Source organism: Brachyistius frenatus, unplaced genomic scaffold (genome assembly GCF_029030835.1).
Source record: "Brachyistius frenatus isolate BFR_SWC_R1_liver_20210118 unplaced genomic scaffold, ASM2903083v1 Contig_106, whole genome shotgun sequence".
NCBI lineage: Eukaryota > Metazoa > Chordata > Actinopteri > Embiotocidae > Brachyistius > Brachyistius frenatus.
The window spans coordinates 576,007-588,827 of NW_027210705.1; the positions used below are offsets into that span (position 1 = coordinate 576,007).

General features: G+C 41.5%; 1 protein-coding gene across 1 annotated transcript in view; it reads right to left on the minus strand.

The window, feature by feature from the left end:
- kdm6a (lysine (K)-specific demethylase 6A) overlaps positions 1-12,821 on the minus strand; it is a 48,647-nt gene that overhangs the window by 23,769 nt on the left and 12,057 nt on the right. The window contains exon 6 of the mRNA XM_069712100.1: positions 1,929-2,049. Within this exon, the coding sequence (XP_069568201.1) occupies positions 1,929-2,049 (121 nt within the window). The remainder of the gene's footprint in view (positions 1-1,928; positions 2,050-12,821) is intronic.

Consider the following 12,821-nt stretch of genomic DNA (forward strand, 5'->3'; position numbering starts at 1 on the left):
TCTCTCTCTCTCTCTCCTCACTCTCTCTCTCTCTCTCTCTCCCTCCCTCCCCCCCTCTTCTATCCTGGTGTCACTGATTACTATTCAGCAGACGGCTGCAGAGGAGAGAGAGTGCAGAGAGATGACACACAATACCTCAATAACCCCCCACCACTATCTCACCTCCTTCTCTCAGTTCAAAGCTCCTCTCCATGGCTGCAGTAGAGACAGCCGACTCATCACCTTGACATACAGTTTGCGAACACGCTCCTGCTATCTCATTTTCTCTGCTTCACATTGGCTAAAATTAGCAGCCATTGATGGAAAGAAGTCTGTCCATGTTTACTGTAGGATATAAGTTGGTTGCAGTTATGAGCAGTGGCCGGCTCCTAAATTACATTACAATGTATTCTCAGAAACCGCAGGAATCCCTGAATCACTTGATGCTTCTCTACCTCCAATTGGCTTGAAAGGAAAAGGAAGAAGGTAAATTCCACCTTCCTCTCCACACTCACCATCCATCCAGAAACCTGTCTTTTCTAGCCATTTCCTGTTTTCCATTTCCCTTCTCTCATTCCTCTCTCTCTACCTTTATTCAATCTGTGCTCCTCTGAATGAGAGCCCCCCCCTTCCTGTAGATAACTGGGGCAGTCCTGTGTGAGATTCTGCCTGTCAGTTGTCTGTGTTGCTGGCCGTGAGCCAGGACCGAGAGAGGGAGGGGTGCATCCAAGACAGAGTGAGGACGTGCAGCACGTGCAGCCTACTTATCTCAATACTGTTCCAGCAAAAGCATGGCACACAGGCAGATGTATAGAAAAGTAGTACTTCACAGTCTCAAATTTAATAGTAAAAGAGAAGACAAAATATGAACACTTGTAAGATGCAGTCTATTGTAATGGACTTTCAATAAACACTACTTATAATGTTTTAAAGGTGTCAGAGGTGCAGATTCAGCCATTAATATGTAATCATAAGATTAATGATAATATGGTCCGGTAACGACATGAGAAGATGCCCTTAATTAACAGATATTATTCGTATTTACCACACAGCCTGAAAGCTTGAATGTAAAAATATGGTGTTTAAGCATCAAGAGTATGTCAACGTGCCAGAATGTCTGCAGCATGACAAAGCCTGGGATCAGATAGCAGGGATCCAGGACTACAACCTATGGATGTATTGTTGTCTGAGAGCTCTTTGTTACTGTCTGCACATGTGTGGCTCACAGGTGTCAGAAGACTGCAGACAGGCGGGACAGATGATCCACCAGTCTTTGTTCAGCTAAAGGACAACTGAGGTCAAGTCTGTTTCTGCATTTACACGGCTGCTGTGACTCTACATCAGGATTACAGAGTGCACCTGTTTATGTTCTTATCAGTCGAGGAGACTCGCTAGTTAAAATGCCTATTTATTGTTTTAGCTGCACTGTCATCATCTTGTGAAGCTCTTTAAGAAGTGTATGGAGCAAAGAGTGTTTCATGACTGCCCACTAATGGTACCAGAAGCTTTCCAGTATTTCCCTGCGCAAACGCTGCTATGACAATGTCACAAAGATAGTTTGCCTATAGTTGCCTGCCTGTGCAAGGCTTCATCTCTGACTGCCATTTCTAAAATGACATCAACCCACCACTTTCTCCTTATTGACGGTTTATTTTACACTTTGAATTGGTTACAAAGTGTGACTGGATTGCATTGCTCTGGTGTCACGAGGTTCCCAACAGAACTCTTCACAGATCAGTGGAGTTGAGCATGATTTATAGTCAATATATTAATACAGCTATATATAACCGTTACAAGATGCAAAGTGTTGCAAGTGAAATCCATTTTCCATAAATTTGTGACCAGTTGCTCGGCCAATAACACTGCTTGACCTAAATACATTTTAAAGCTGGATAAAATGTGATTGTCTATCAAACATTTTACAAGATTTTCCGATCAGTCACATTTACCTTTAAGCTTGACTCGTAGTCCGTGTTGACTTTAAACATGAGTCCCAGTCTCAGGTGAATCTCTCTAGCTTTTGAGAAACTGGGGTTGATGTAAAGCACCTCCTGGAAGGCCTTGATTGCCCTGAAAAAGAGAGAAAATGGCATGTTTAATACAAACACACATTTACAGAAATAAAAATAACAGGAAAACCAAAATATAATCCATGATGTTGCGGTAACATCATGCTCTCGCATCATTCCACTACAACTCAGTTAGTGGCACATCCACCAGAGCTGGAAAACATCAACGAACTCAAATCTGAATTATACTTCACCACTTGTAAAATGGTGATAATGTGGATATAAAAGACTGTGATCAGCTTACTAGGATATAAAAAAAACTAAGAGTAAATACTTCCAAAGAGCAGAAGAAAATAATTAAAATTCAGTCTGCAAATTAAAATCCCGAGTGGAAATACATCTCTTTTCCGACCTGCAGCTGAACTGATGCAGGAATTACACTGAAATTAAAGCAACAGGATGCAGTTTCATCAGCAACTGTGTTTAATGATTGTTCCCAGTTATCAAAAAAAAACAAAAAAACAAGCTGGTTGTAACTGCAATGCTAAAACTACACGTGTCATTCTTCTTTGTGTTATTAGACATTACCAGTAACTGCCAGGCTGGACGAGGGAAAACCAGGATTTACATGAGGCCCGTAAATGCAAAATGCACGCAATCAAATACTTGGTTCACACCTGGCATTTAAATGCATCCTGCGGTATCCAATCACAGGTGGACAGCTCAAAGTTCAGGTGTGTATCCAAGATGTATTGAGATCCGATCTTCTCCAATCACATTCAGAGGTAGTCAGGGCTGCATATGGCCACATTCGTTATGTAAGAACCGCCTACTCAGTGGCCATTTCTGAATAAATATCAGAAATAAAATCCAATAGAAAAGAATATCCAGCGTGATTCTATGAAGCGTCTGTTTAGTGAATAAAAACAGACCGTCGACCTGACGCTGGTTTCACCACAGCATTCCCTGAGTTTAGTTATTGTTGTTTTTTCCTGTAATTTTTTATCTTCTGTAATTTCTGACACACTTCAGACTCACAACTGTGGGAAAAAAACAACAACTGCAGGTTCTTCTTCATTTAACCATCGCAGCACAGAGCTCAACACTCTCAAACCTGCTGACATAATTAAGTAATGAGATCTGAAGGCTTCTACATCTACTTCTACAATCAAAATCATGATCATCATCGACAACATCATCATCATCATCATCAACACGTTTTAAAGCCTTTTGTGATTCACAACAAAGTGGAATAAAAGTAAAAAGAAATGCAGTTTTGCAGAAGTGGAATGATTTCCTGTATTTCTTTAAGAATACTTTTAACTTTGCATGACAACATAATTTGGAAGAATAAATGACAGTAATAACTTACAGATGTCAAATATGTCTTAAGTAGGCTAGGTGACAGCGTTAAAATGAGGCCGCGGTGAACGAGGCGGTCTCACTTTGTTTAATACCTGATGCGCTCCAGTGCCACTAATGTAAAAAGACAGTCTGGAGTCCTGCTGTTTATTTCCTGATGCACATATTTATTCAAATATAGAGCAGGAAAGAGATTTGTCAAAATCGTTACATCAGAAGTGGTGGAGACCTGTCCTAATGCCAGCTGTGAAGTGACATAATTAGAGCTGGCCACTTGTAAATGCTCGATGTAAACACGGCCAGATTCGTGATCTGCTAACGTCGTCATAGATTCATTGTTAAGTGCCTATCAAAGTGCATTACAACTGAAAATGACCAGTTCATTAACAGTTGGATTACATGGGGTGAATGAACGGTTGTTTAATCTTAATTACAAGAGGGCAGTATTGTGACAAATAAAACATCAGTATTATGATTGTATTGGCCAAATAGATAAGAGGCGTTCTAGGTTTATTTTATTTTTTTACACAAAAGAGTTGAAAAATGTAACACTGAGGTGTAATTCAGCAATTATGACTGAGACTCAGCAGCTGTGCAGAATGTCGTTGTTTAAGACGTCTTTCCAGTGCTGAGGGTCCTACTGTGTGTTGATGAGCCGACTTACAGAAACGCTACGAGTGGACAGTCCAGTCTACCGTCTCGTGAACTGCCAACAATCACTGTCCCAGATCAAAGGAATGATGCTGCAATGTGGGCTTTACACATTTGTCTTTGGCCAAATAAAACATCTTTTCTATGTGCTTTCTTGAAGTCGCTGTTAGGTGTAGTTAATGGGTTTTAATAGACTGAAAACAACATTGCATTCAAAGAAAAAAAAAGCAGTTGCTATTAGTGAGGTGGCATGACAGATTACTTTTTCTGTCTTGTACTCGATCAGTCTTTTCAATATTTATCATCAGTGTATCTCCCCAGCCCCGAGCTCATTGGAGCTCAGCTGCTTGTTGCTGTGCTAAAATCTGACGCCACTGTGGCTGAATAAATGCAGCTGGACTTGTATCTGACAGCAGAATACCAGTGTATAATAAAGCACTGTAAGACAATATTTATTGTGGTCAGTGGCATCATGGTTCATACCTGGTCCATATAAGTTCACCATCACAACATCATTCCAGCATATCAGATCAGTTCTGTCAACAACGCGAGGTGATGAAAGACGATCCATCACTGACTTGTCACTTTCTTGCGTGAGCTCAGCAATGTGTCCAGAATGGACAATTAGTTACACCCCCAAATCCAGAGGTCTCTGTTCAGTTTTAAAGCTTTAGATAATAATGCCAGGATGAGCCAACAATAGTTTACATCCTTTTCCTTAAATACCAGCTGTCAATAGTTAACACCCAACCCGTGAAGAGCTGGATGAAGTTAACTCACCAACTAAGGGCCTGATTTACTAAGATCTGAAATAAAGGGTACTAAATTGCGAGGTTTTTTTTCCAAAAGTTATCACATTTATTTTGCACCCGTTTTGCAGGTGATTTATTAAGAGTATTTTCGTCATTGAAATCAGGTGTAAATCGCTGTATTTAAATGAGGGGTTTGCAGGTGTTAAAGTGATTCCAGCAATGGGAGCGACCGCAAAAGGAAAAGGAAATCTGATCAAACTGAAATTAATAAACATTAATATGACAAGAACAAAACACTATATAGGAGATTATCAGCAAGAAAGTCAATACTATGGGGGGGTTTAATAATAAAATGTCGGCAAATAAAACAGGAGGAACGGTGGATGAGATCCTCTAACAAACAGCGATCAGCAGGTCCAGATCTTTCTGTGAGGAGCAGGTGACTTTTCATTCAGTGGGAACCTTATGAAGCTACCTGTGAATTCTGCGGGACACATTCAGGACCTGTGACAGCACACCTGAATAACGGGACCGGGTGGACGTCCAAGCAGCGATAAACAGAGGCGGGAAAATGCTGAGTCGGAAGAAGTTTTTTAATTGCTGGTATTTCGTGGCTCCTCCTCGTTGTTGGCTGTCAATCATCCTTCGGTTCCTTCAATAACTCAGAAATGTCATCGCTGGACAAACAATATGTCTGATTCTCTCTGTCCTCTGTCCTGATCCTTCTAGACCTTCTGCTGCATTTGACACAGTGAACCACCAGATCCTTCTTTCCTCCTTCAGGACCTCGGTGTCTCAGGCTCTGCTCTCTCCCTGTTCTCATCCTACCTCAACGACCTCACCTACCGGGTAACTTGGAGAGGATCTGTGTCTGAACCTTGTCCTCTCACTACTGGTGTCCCTCAAGGCTCCGTCCTGGGTCCCCTCCTTTTCTCTCTGTACACCAGCTCTCTTGGCTCTGTCATTCACTCACATGTCTTTTCCTACCACAGCTATGCTGATGACACCCAACTGATCCTCTCTTTTCCTCGATCTGAAACACAGGTAGCAGCATGAATCTCTGCCGGTCTGACTGACATCTCTCAGTGGATGTCCTCACACCACCTGAAAATCAACCTCCACAAGACCGAACATCTCTTCCTTCCAGGGAAAGACTCTCCCACCCTCGACCTGACTACTACCTTCAACAACTCTGTTATCCCGACCCTGACTGATAAGAACCTCGGAGACACTCCACAGTCAACTCTCTCTTACTGCCAACATCACTGCAACAACACGTTCCTGTAGATACATGCTGCACAACATCAGGAGAATACGTCCTCTTCTCACTCAGAAGGCGGCGCAGGTTCTGGTCCAGGTTCTGGTCCAGGTTCTGGTCATCTCACGTCTGGACTACTGTAACTCCCTCCTGGCAGGTCTACCTGTTAGCGCCATCCAACCTCTGCAGCTCATCCAGAATGCTGCAGCTCGACTGGTCTTTAACATCCTAAAGTCACTCACACTACTCCGCTGCTCCTCCTCCTCCTCCTCCTCCTCCTCTCCCTTCACTGGTTACTAGTAGCTGCTCGCATCCGTTTCCAAACATCGGTACTTGCGTACGGTGCTGTGAACAGATCAGGTCCAGTCTACATCCAGGACATGGTCCAACCTTACACCCCAGCCCGCTCCCTCCGCTCTGCTTCTACCAATCAGCTTGTTGCTCCTCACTGAGCTAAACACTCTACAAAATCACGACTGTTTGCTCCTAAATGGAGGAATGAGCTCCCCAACGACATCAGGACAGCAGAAAGTCTGAACATCTTCCGCCGCAAACTAAAAACACACCTCTTCAGACTTCACCTTGAATAGTAGAACTTTAGTAGCTTAAAATGACACTTACTGATAGAACTTTGTAGTTTGGCTTTCTTGAAGAAATTGTATTTTCTTGATTCCTGTTGTTCTGAATTTGTACCCTCGTGGTTGAAATGCATTTATTGTAAGTCGCTTTGGATAAAAGCGTCAGCTAAATGAAATGTAATGTAATGTAATGCAATGTAATGATTCATTTCTGCCTCCACGGGTGTAAAACCACGTTCTTATCTATTCTTTGGTTTCCTGCGTCTCCTTCTCACCACAATAAGAGCAGCTGACTCTCCAGATGTTCACATCTGATTAATACGTTACTTTCAGTCGTACTAAAATAAACAACAATCACTTCTCCTATTTCTACTTTCAGTCGAATATTACATATTCATGCAGGTAAACACGCAAAATGGACAACGTGTGTTAAATTGCACATTTGAAAGAGGAAATCCTCACTGCACGTCGTTAGTAGATTAGCTGGGACATTTTTTTGTGGGTGGTGTAAAGTTTGCACGTGATTTTACACACGTAAACCTTTAGTGAATCAAATAAATGTTTTAAATGACATGACGAAATAATCGACAATAGGATAAATTTAGAAGCAAACTCTATTTATTTATTTTTTAACAGAAAAAGGCAAAGCCCCTTTTCAAACAACAAAATGACCTTTTTAATAAGACCATAGTTGGCCTATCATAAAATCCAAAGCCTGGTGCAAACAGACAGCTCACTCATCTGACAGGAGCCAAGCAGCAGATATTAATACTGATTAACTCTGGCTGACTGAATGTGGAGTGACAATTAATACTGTCTGGAAAAAAACAAAAACAAGTCTCCATACGATTCGTTCACCTCATCTAGCTTGTTAAATAATATAAATAATATGAGGTGAATAGAATATTTATTATCAGCCATCATTTGAGTCAGTTGATCTTGTCCTTGTGTAGCCTACGGCAGGCAGAAGGTGAGAGGCTGAAAAGCTGCTGTCTATTCCTCCCTCTAACAATATCAAAATAAACCAGTCTACGGAGACAAGAGCATATAAAACTAAAACAACAAGAGTTTCCAATTGAACCCACTCACTGTGTAGCTATGACAACAATGGCAATTGCATGTCAGCATGAAGCCCTTCTCCTGTGTGAAACAGCCGAGCACTGAGCCCACTGCTGACTGTGTATGACACACACACACACACACACACACACACACACACACACACACACACACACACACACACACACACACACACACACACACACACACACACACACACACACACACAGTGGTCTGAACTCACTGCCCCCCCCATCTGGTCCCTCACTCATTTGGTCTCTCCCTCTCTCTCACTGGCAGAATAGGCCGTGACACATGGTCTCCGGCCAAAAAAGGCCATCCGACAGCAAAAAAGTGTTTCTTTTCTCAAGAAAACGCAAATAACATAATCTGGCTCGCTACACGGATGCCATCGGGTGACTATTTGAGATGTTATGACATAATGCCCCACACTTGTTCTACATTATAATTAGGATGACATTTACAACCTTGTACTTTCTGGTTGTGGGATGGATTTCGTGTTGTCCATGAAGCAAACAGATATTTGTTTTAATGAACTATCACAATCGTGTACGTGCAGGGCAGGTAGTGGAGCCGGTGTCCCTCTGGCTGCTCTCTGTAAAGTAACATTCACCGTTTGACAGCTCAGCATTCCTTTGGGCCTTGAGCTCAAATTGACGTAATCCGTCCTGGAGGGCCCGACATGACATCCTCCCTTCCCCCACCACCACGTGGCCCGCTCACACACACCGATTCAAAAAGCTGGCACAGCCACGGTGCTGTTCGTCGTGAATGAGAGCTGACTTTGCGGCCCTGCGACCTCAGAAACTGATGCACAGACTCGTTTACAATTCAACTCCACCACACAAAGGAACTTTAAAAGAAATGAAAGGGACTAAGATCACTTCTAATGCTGACACAACGGCAAAATGTCAATCAGACAAGCTCGGGCATCATCGTGGTATTAAAACCGTTTTAAAAAGTACCGTCAGGTAAAACATTTTTTTTTTTCAAATGATGCTTCCGTGTCTTGTAAGATTTGTAAGAAAACAAGATTGCAGTATGAGCTGGGGCTCAGGTGGTAGAGCGGGTTGCCCACTTATCGCGAGGTTAACGGTTCAAATCCCCAGAACGGCCACGTGCCAAAATGTCCTTGAGCGTGACATTGAACACCCAGTTACTCCTGACGGCCGGCGAGCACCTTCCCCGGCAGCTCTGCTGATATGGAAGTGTGTCCTCGACAGGTTGAATGAGAGCACAGTATAGTATCCTTTTATGCGCTCAACACGACACGTCGTCCACAACACCAGAACTACAGACTTATTATGTGTTTGACATGTGAACACGCCGTGACAGATGGAAACAGAGAAAAATGTCCGGACCGCTATACTGAATGAGGTAGAGGGGCGTTGAGATAAAGTAGCTCAGACTAGAAGCAGTTTAAAGACCTGAAAGCTTGCTACACCTGCCATTGTAGGAGCGAACAGCTTAACCAACAAATGAAAGCTAAGTGTTGTATCAATAACTAACGTTGTCAGTTTAACAGCACACATTCAGCAGTACAATCCCTGTGAGAAACCGAGCCACAGTGGGTAGCAGGCCCACCGAGGCCTGCCTGTCACATTCATTACATAATCGCCTGGTCACAATTGTTTGAGCTGACAGCAATCATATTGCATAAGCGTTGGAAACGTTTCCATTCATCTGGATGAACAACATCTGGATGAAACTGACAGCTATGTTATATTTCTACACCATTTGAGGTCTTCGCCTGGCGGTTTTTTTCATGATGTCATCTCCCTGCGCCTCCTTCTCTTACTGAGGTTTAATGGCACAAGAGAGGAGGATGAGTACCACCACAGCACATTGTGTACTCAGATCATTGGTACCTGTCATTTCTTTGTATATTTCAGTAATAGATGTTTGATATTAATGTGGTTATTAATATCATATCTTCCCTGTGCATTTTTTGTTTACAAAGGCTGAAGGACAAACTGATTTTTTTTTTTTTACTTAGGCTATCCATTTCAATGTTTAATGCTAATTCATGGCTCTTTTGTTCTTAAAGTACATTAATACTATAAAAGGGGCATAATATGAACAGAAAAACACAATAAAATCATGAATCACAATTATTTGAATGTCAGTAATCGTCAACTAAAAGTTCCTGATTGTAACAGCCCTCCCTGCTGGCCCCAGCTCAGGAGGCTGATGTGGCCTGGACAACATCCCAACAATAGAAATACTGGATGTTATTGGATTATTTCCTTTTTTTTGGATCATCCTTACAAACAGTTGGTCAAATGACACAATAATGGCCAATGGTGGGGATTTAATGCGAGGAACAACAGGGAGGTTTCCTTACAGCCTAAAAGGCACAATCTAGGTCATCCAGTGAGGAGGATGTTAAAATGGACAGCATGGTTTTAAAGCTTAAACTACTTGCCTTAAATGACAAAAACAGATCCAAGTACTGTTGTGTTGTGGTAGCTTATAAAAGCAATAAAAACAATGAGCTCACAGGTAGCACGCAAACACACACAATGCTAAGCCAGCTGCTACACTTGACATATTGAAGAGACATATTTTCTATTCTGACAACTTTGGCCGTAAGGTTCATCTGAGGACGATATTCAGTAAGTGTGGTGGTTACCATCGGGTCTGCACCCATAAAGCATGATGAATACAAATCACACAAAACTCATCTCCCTCAATCTCATGCAATGGATTTCGAAGCTTCTTTACACAGCAGCACATTCACTTCGTGGTGGAACTCAAGCTCAAGCAGAAGGAAACGCAGAATATCTATCGTGACAAGATACCCAACGAGAGAAATATCAGCATTAAAGACGTTAAGAAATAAATAAACTGTGTTTACTGCATATGCTCATTTATTACACCGTCCATAGATCCATAAAGGATTCCAGTCCAGCAGTAAATCTTTGATCGAGTCCTGCAGTTGACACACGTGTGTAAAGTCAGTGGTGCTATCAGAGGTATCGGTAAAGAGCAGTTTGACAATGCAGAAGTGTCCATAATATATTTATGAGTGTATGTGATTTTTATGACTTTATATTGCTACTCGCCATAGTTGGAAAACCACAGGTGGACATGACAACATTAACAAAAGGCTCAGTCGAGTGAGGTGTTCCAAATCCAAGGACCTGAGAGAGGCTGGAGCGGCATGCTGGCTCACCATCATGACTTACTGGGACACTTAACAGGAATGCAGCTATCATTGATTATATTAATTACACCTCTGCTTGTTCTACTGTGACAGATGGAACATTTTACTGTGAACAAAAAACACATTACGAGAAAATAAGTCACATTATTCCAGATGTTAGTGAGAGCAATACTCCTGAGACATTACACCTCTAGTGCTTGTTGTCATTATGTCAAGTACAAAAAATCTAGGAGTATGTCATTAAAAAAAAAAAACAACATAGTACATAAAGGCAGCCTTCTAGTTAGAAATTAGGGCTGGGCGATATGGACCAAAAGTCATATCCCGATATATTTTGGCTGAGTATAGATATACAATATATATCTCTATATTTTCTAAGAAGTGGGCTGAATATTTATTTGTATGTCAAAGCGACATGTGAAATGTCGCAAACCTTTATTTTTAAAAATAAAATACAAAGGCAGGGTTTCCTTTACTGATTGAATATATGCCGCTGCAAAACATGAAAAAATGATATGAAGTAAATAGCCTACATAAAAAGAAACAGCTGTTTCTCTGAGATGCTCCGTCAGTTGTTTTCAACGTGTGGCAGGAGGTGCATCGTCTCATTTCCAGTTTACGGGAACAGCTTGTTGCTCTCTCAACCCAGTTCATTTTGCTCTATTCTTCATCACAGCAGTTTATTACCTGCTGTAAATTTAAACGTACGCTACTTCTGCTCACGCGCTCACAGCTGGCGTCGTTTAGCGACTTTCTCGCTGACCTCACAGCTCGCTCAAGCTGTTTACATCTGTTAGCTGCTTTAGCTCAGCAGTTAGCGTTGGCTTCTCTCCCTCTCCTGCTCACTCCTGCTCGGTGTGTCTTATGTTTAGTTACTCCTGTGCCTGGTTTAGTAATGATGCTACATGTAACTCATGTAGTTTGTTTGCTGTGATGAAGGAGAGTCTCAGTGCCCAAGTCTGCATCAAAAAATACAAATAAAAAAACCTTGTTAACTGCTCCAGCTGTGAGGAGACGGTTTTGGCGCCTCCTCTCTGCCAAAATGTTTTAGCATTTCCCATCATGCCTCAGTTCTTTCTTCGCAACTTTTGAGAGTAAAGCAACTAAATGGTAGAATTTCTGCTGGTCTAAGTGACGTCTTACCAGACAGAAGTACAGGTAGCACGTAACACCAACAGAAAAACACTGTCTCCTTCCGTATGTCCGAAGAAAAAAACAACAATGTACCGTCAAAACTCGATACATCGCCGAGCCCTAATACAAATCTCACTTTAGTTTACATTTCAAATGTGTATTCAGGTGCTGGTTCTCCATACTAATTTCCTGTTTTTGTTTGTTTTGTGGTGTTTATTGCTACACATTTGTGATTCGGTATGTGCGAGTTAGTTCCTATCCAAAATATTTTCAAGTGTGCCTTTAGACAGCAGACAATGTGGACTCAACTGATTAAATTAATCTACACACATTTTAATTTATGTGAGGAACTGAAATGGGACTTATAGACCATGAACAGGACTGAACTTATTCAATATCAAACTTGTTTACTTCGTCCCCATATGTTACTATGGACGACCAAAACAGCCAAAATAAAAAATAAATAACAAAACAAATAAATGACTCAATAAATAAGCATTCTATTTAAATGCCCCCAAAAACTACATTTAGGCAGTAGTGAGTTGATAAAATAGGACAAATGTATATTTGTTATAAATTGCTCCTGTGTTTATTTACCTTCGTAGTAAATCAGTCCCTCCAGGAAATCGCGATCGCAATAATCAACGCAAATTCAAGCAAACTCTGCAATATTTGCGGGCGCTTTCCTGCGATTCCTCCGCAAAAAAATGTCATCAACAGAATATGTGCTGAAAGTATTAGGCTATAAAGTCAATATTTTCAGACAAAACTCGCTTTATTAAAACTAATAACTCCTCTCATCACAACAAACACCTGCACACCAAAGGAAACCGGAACAAGCAGAAAAACCGG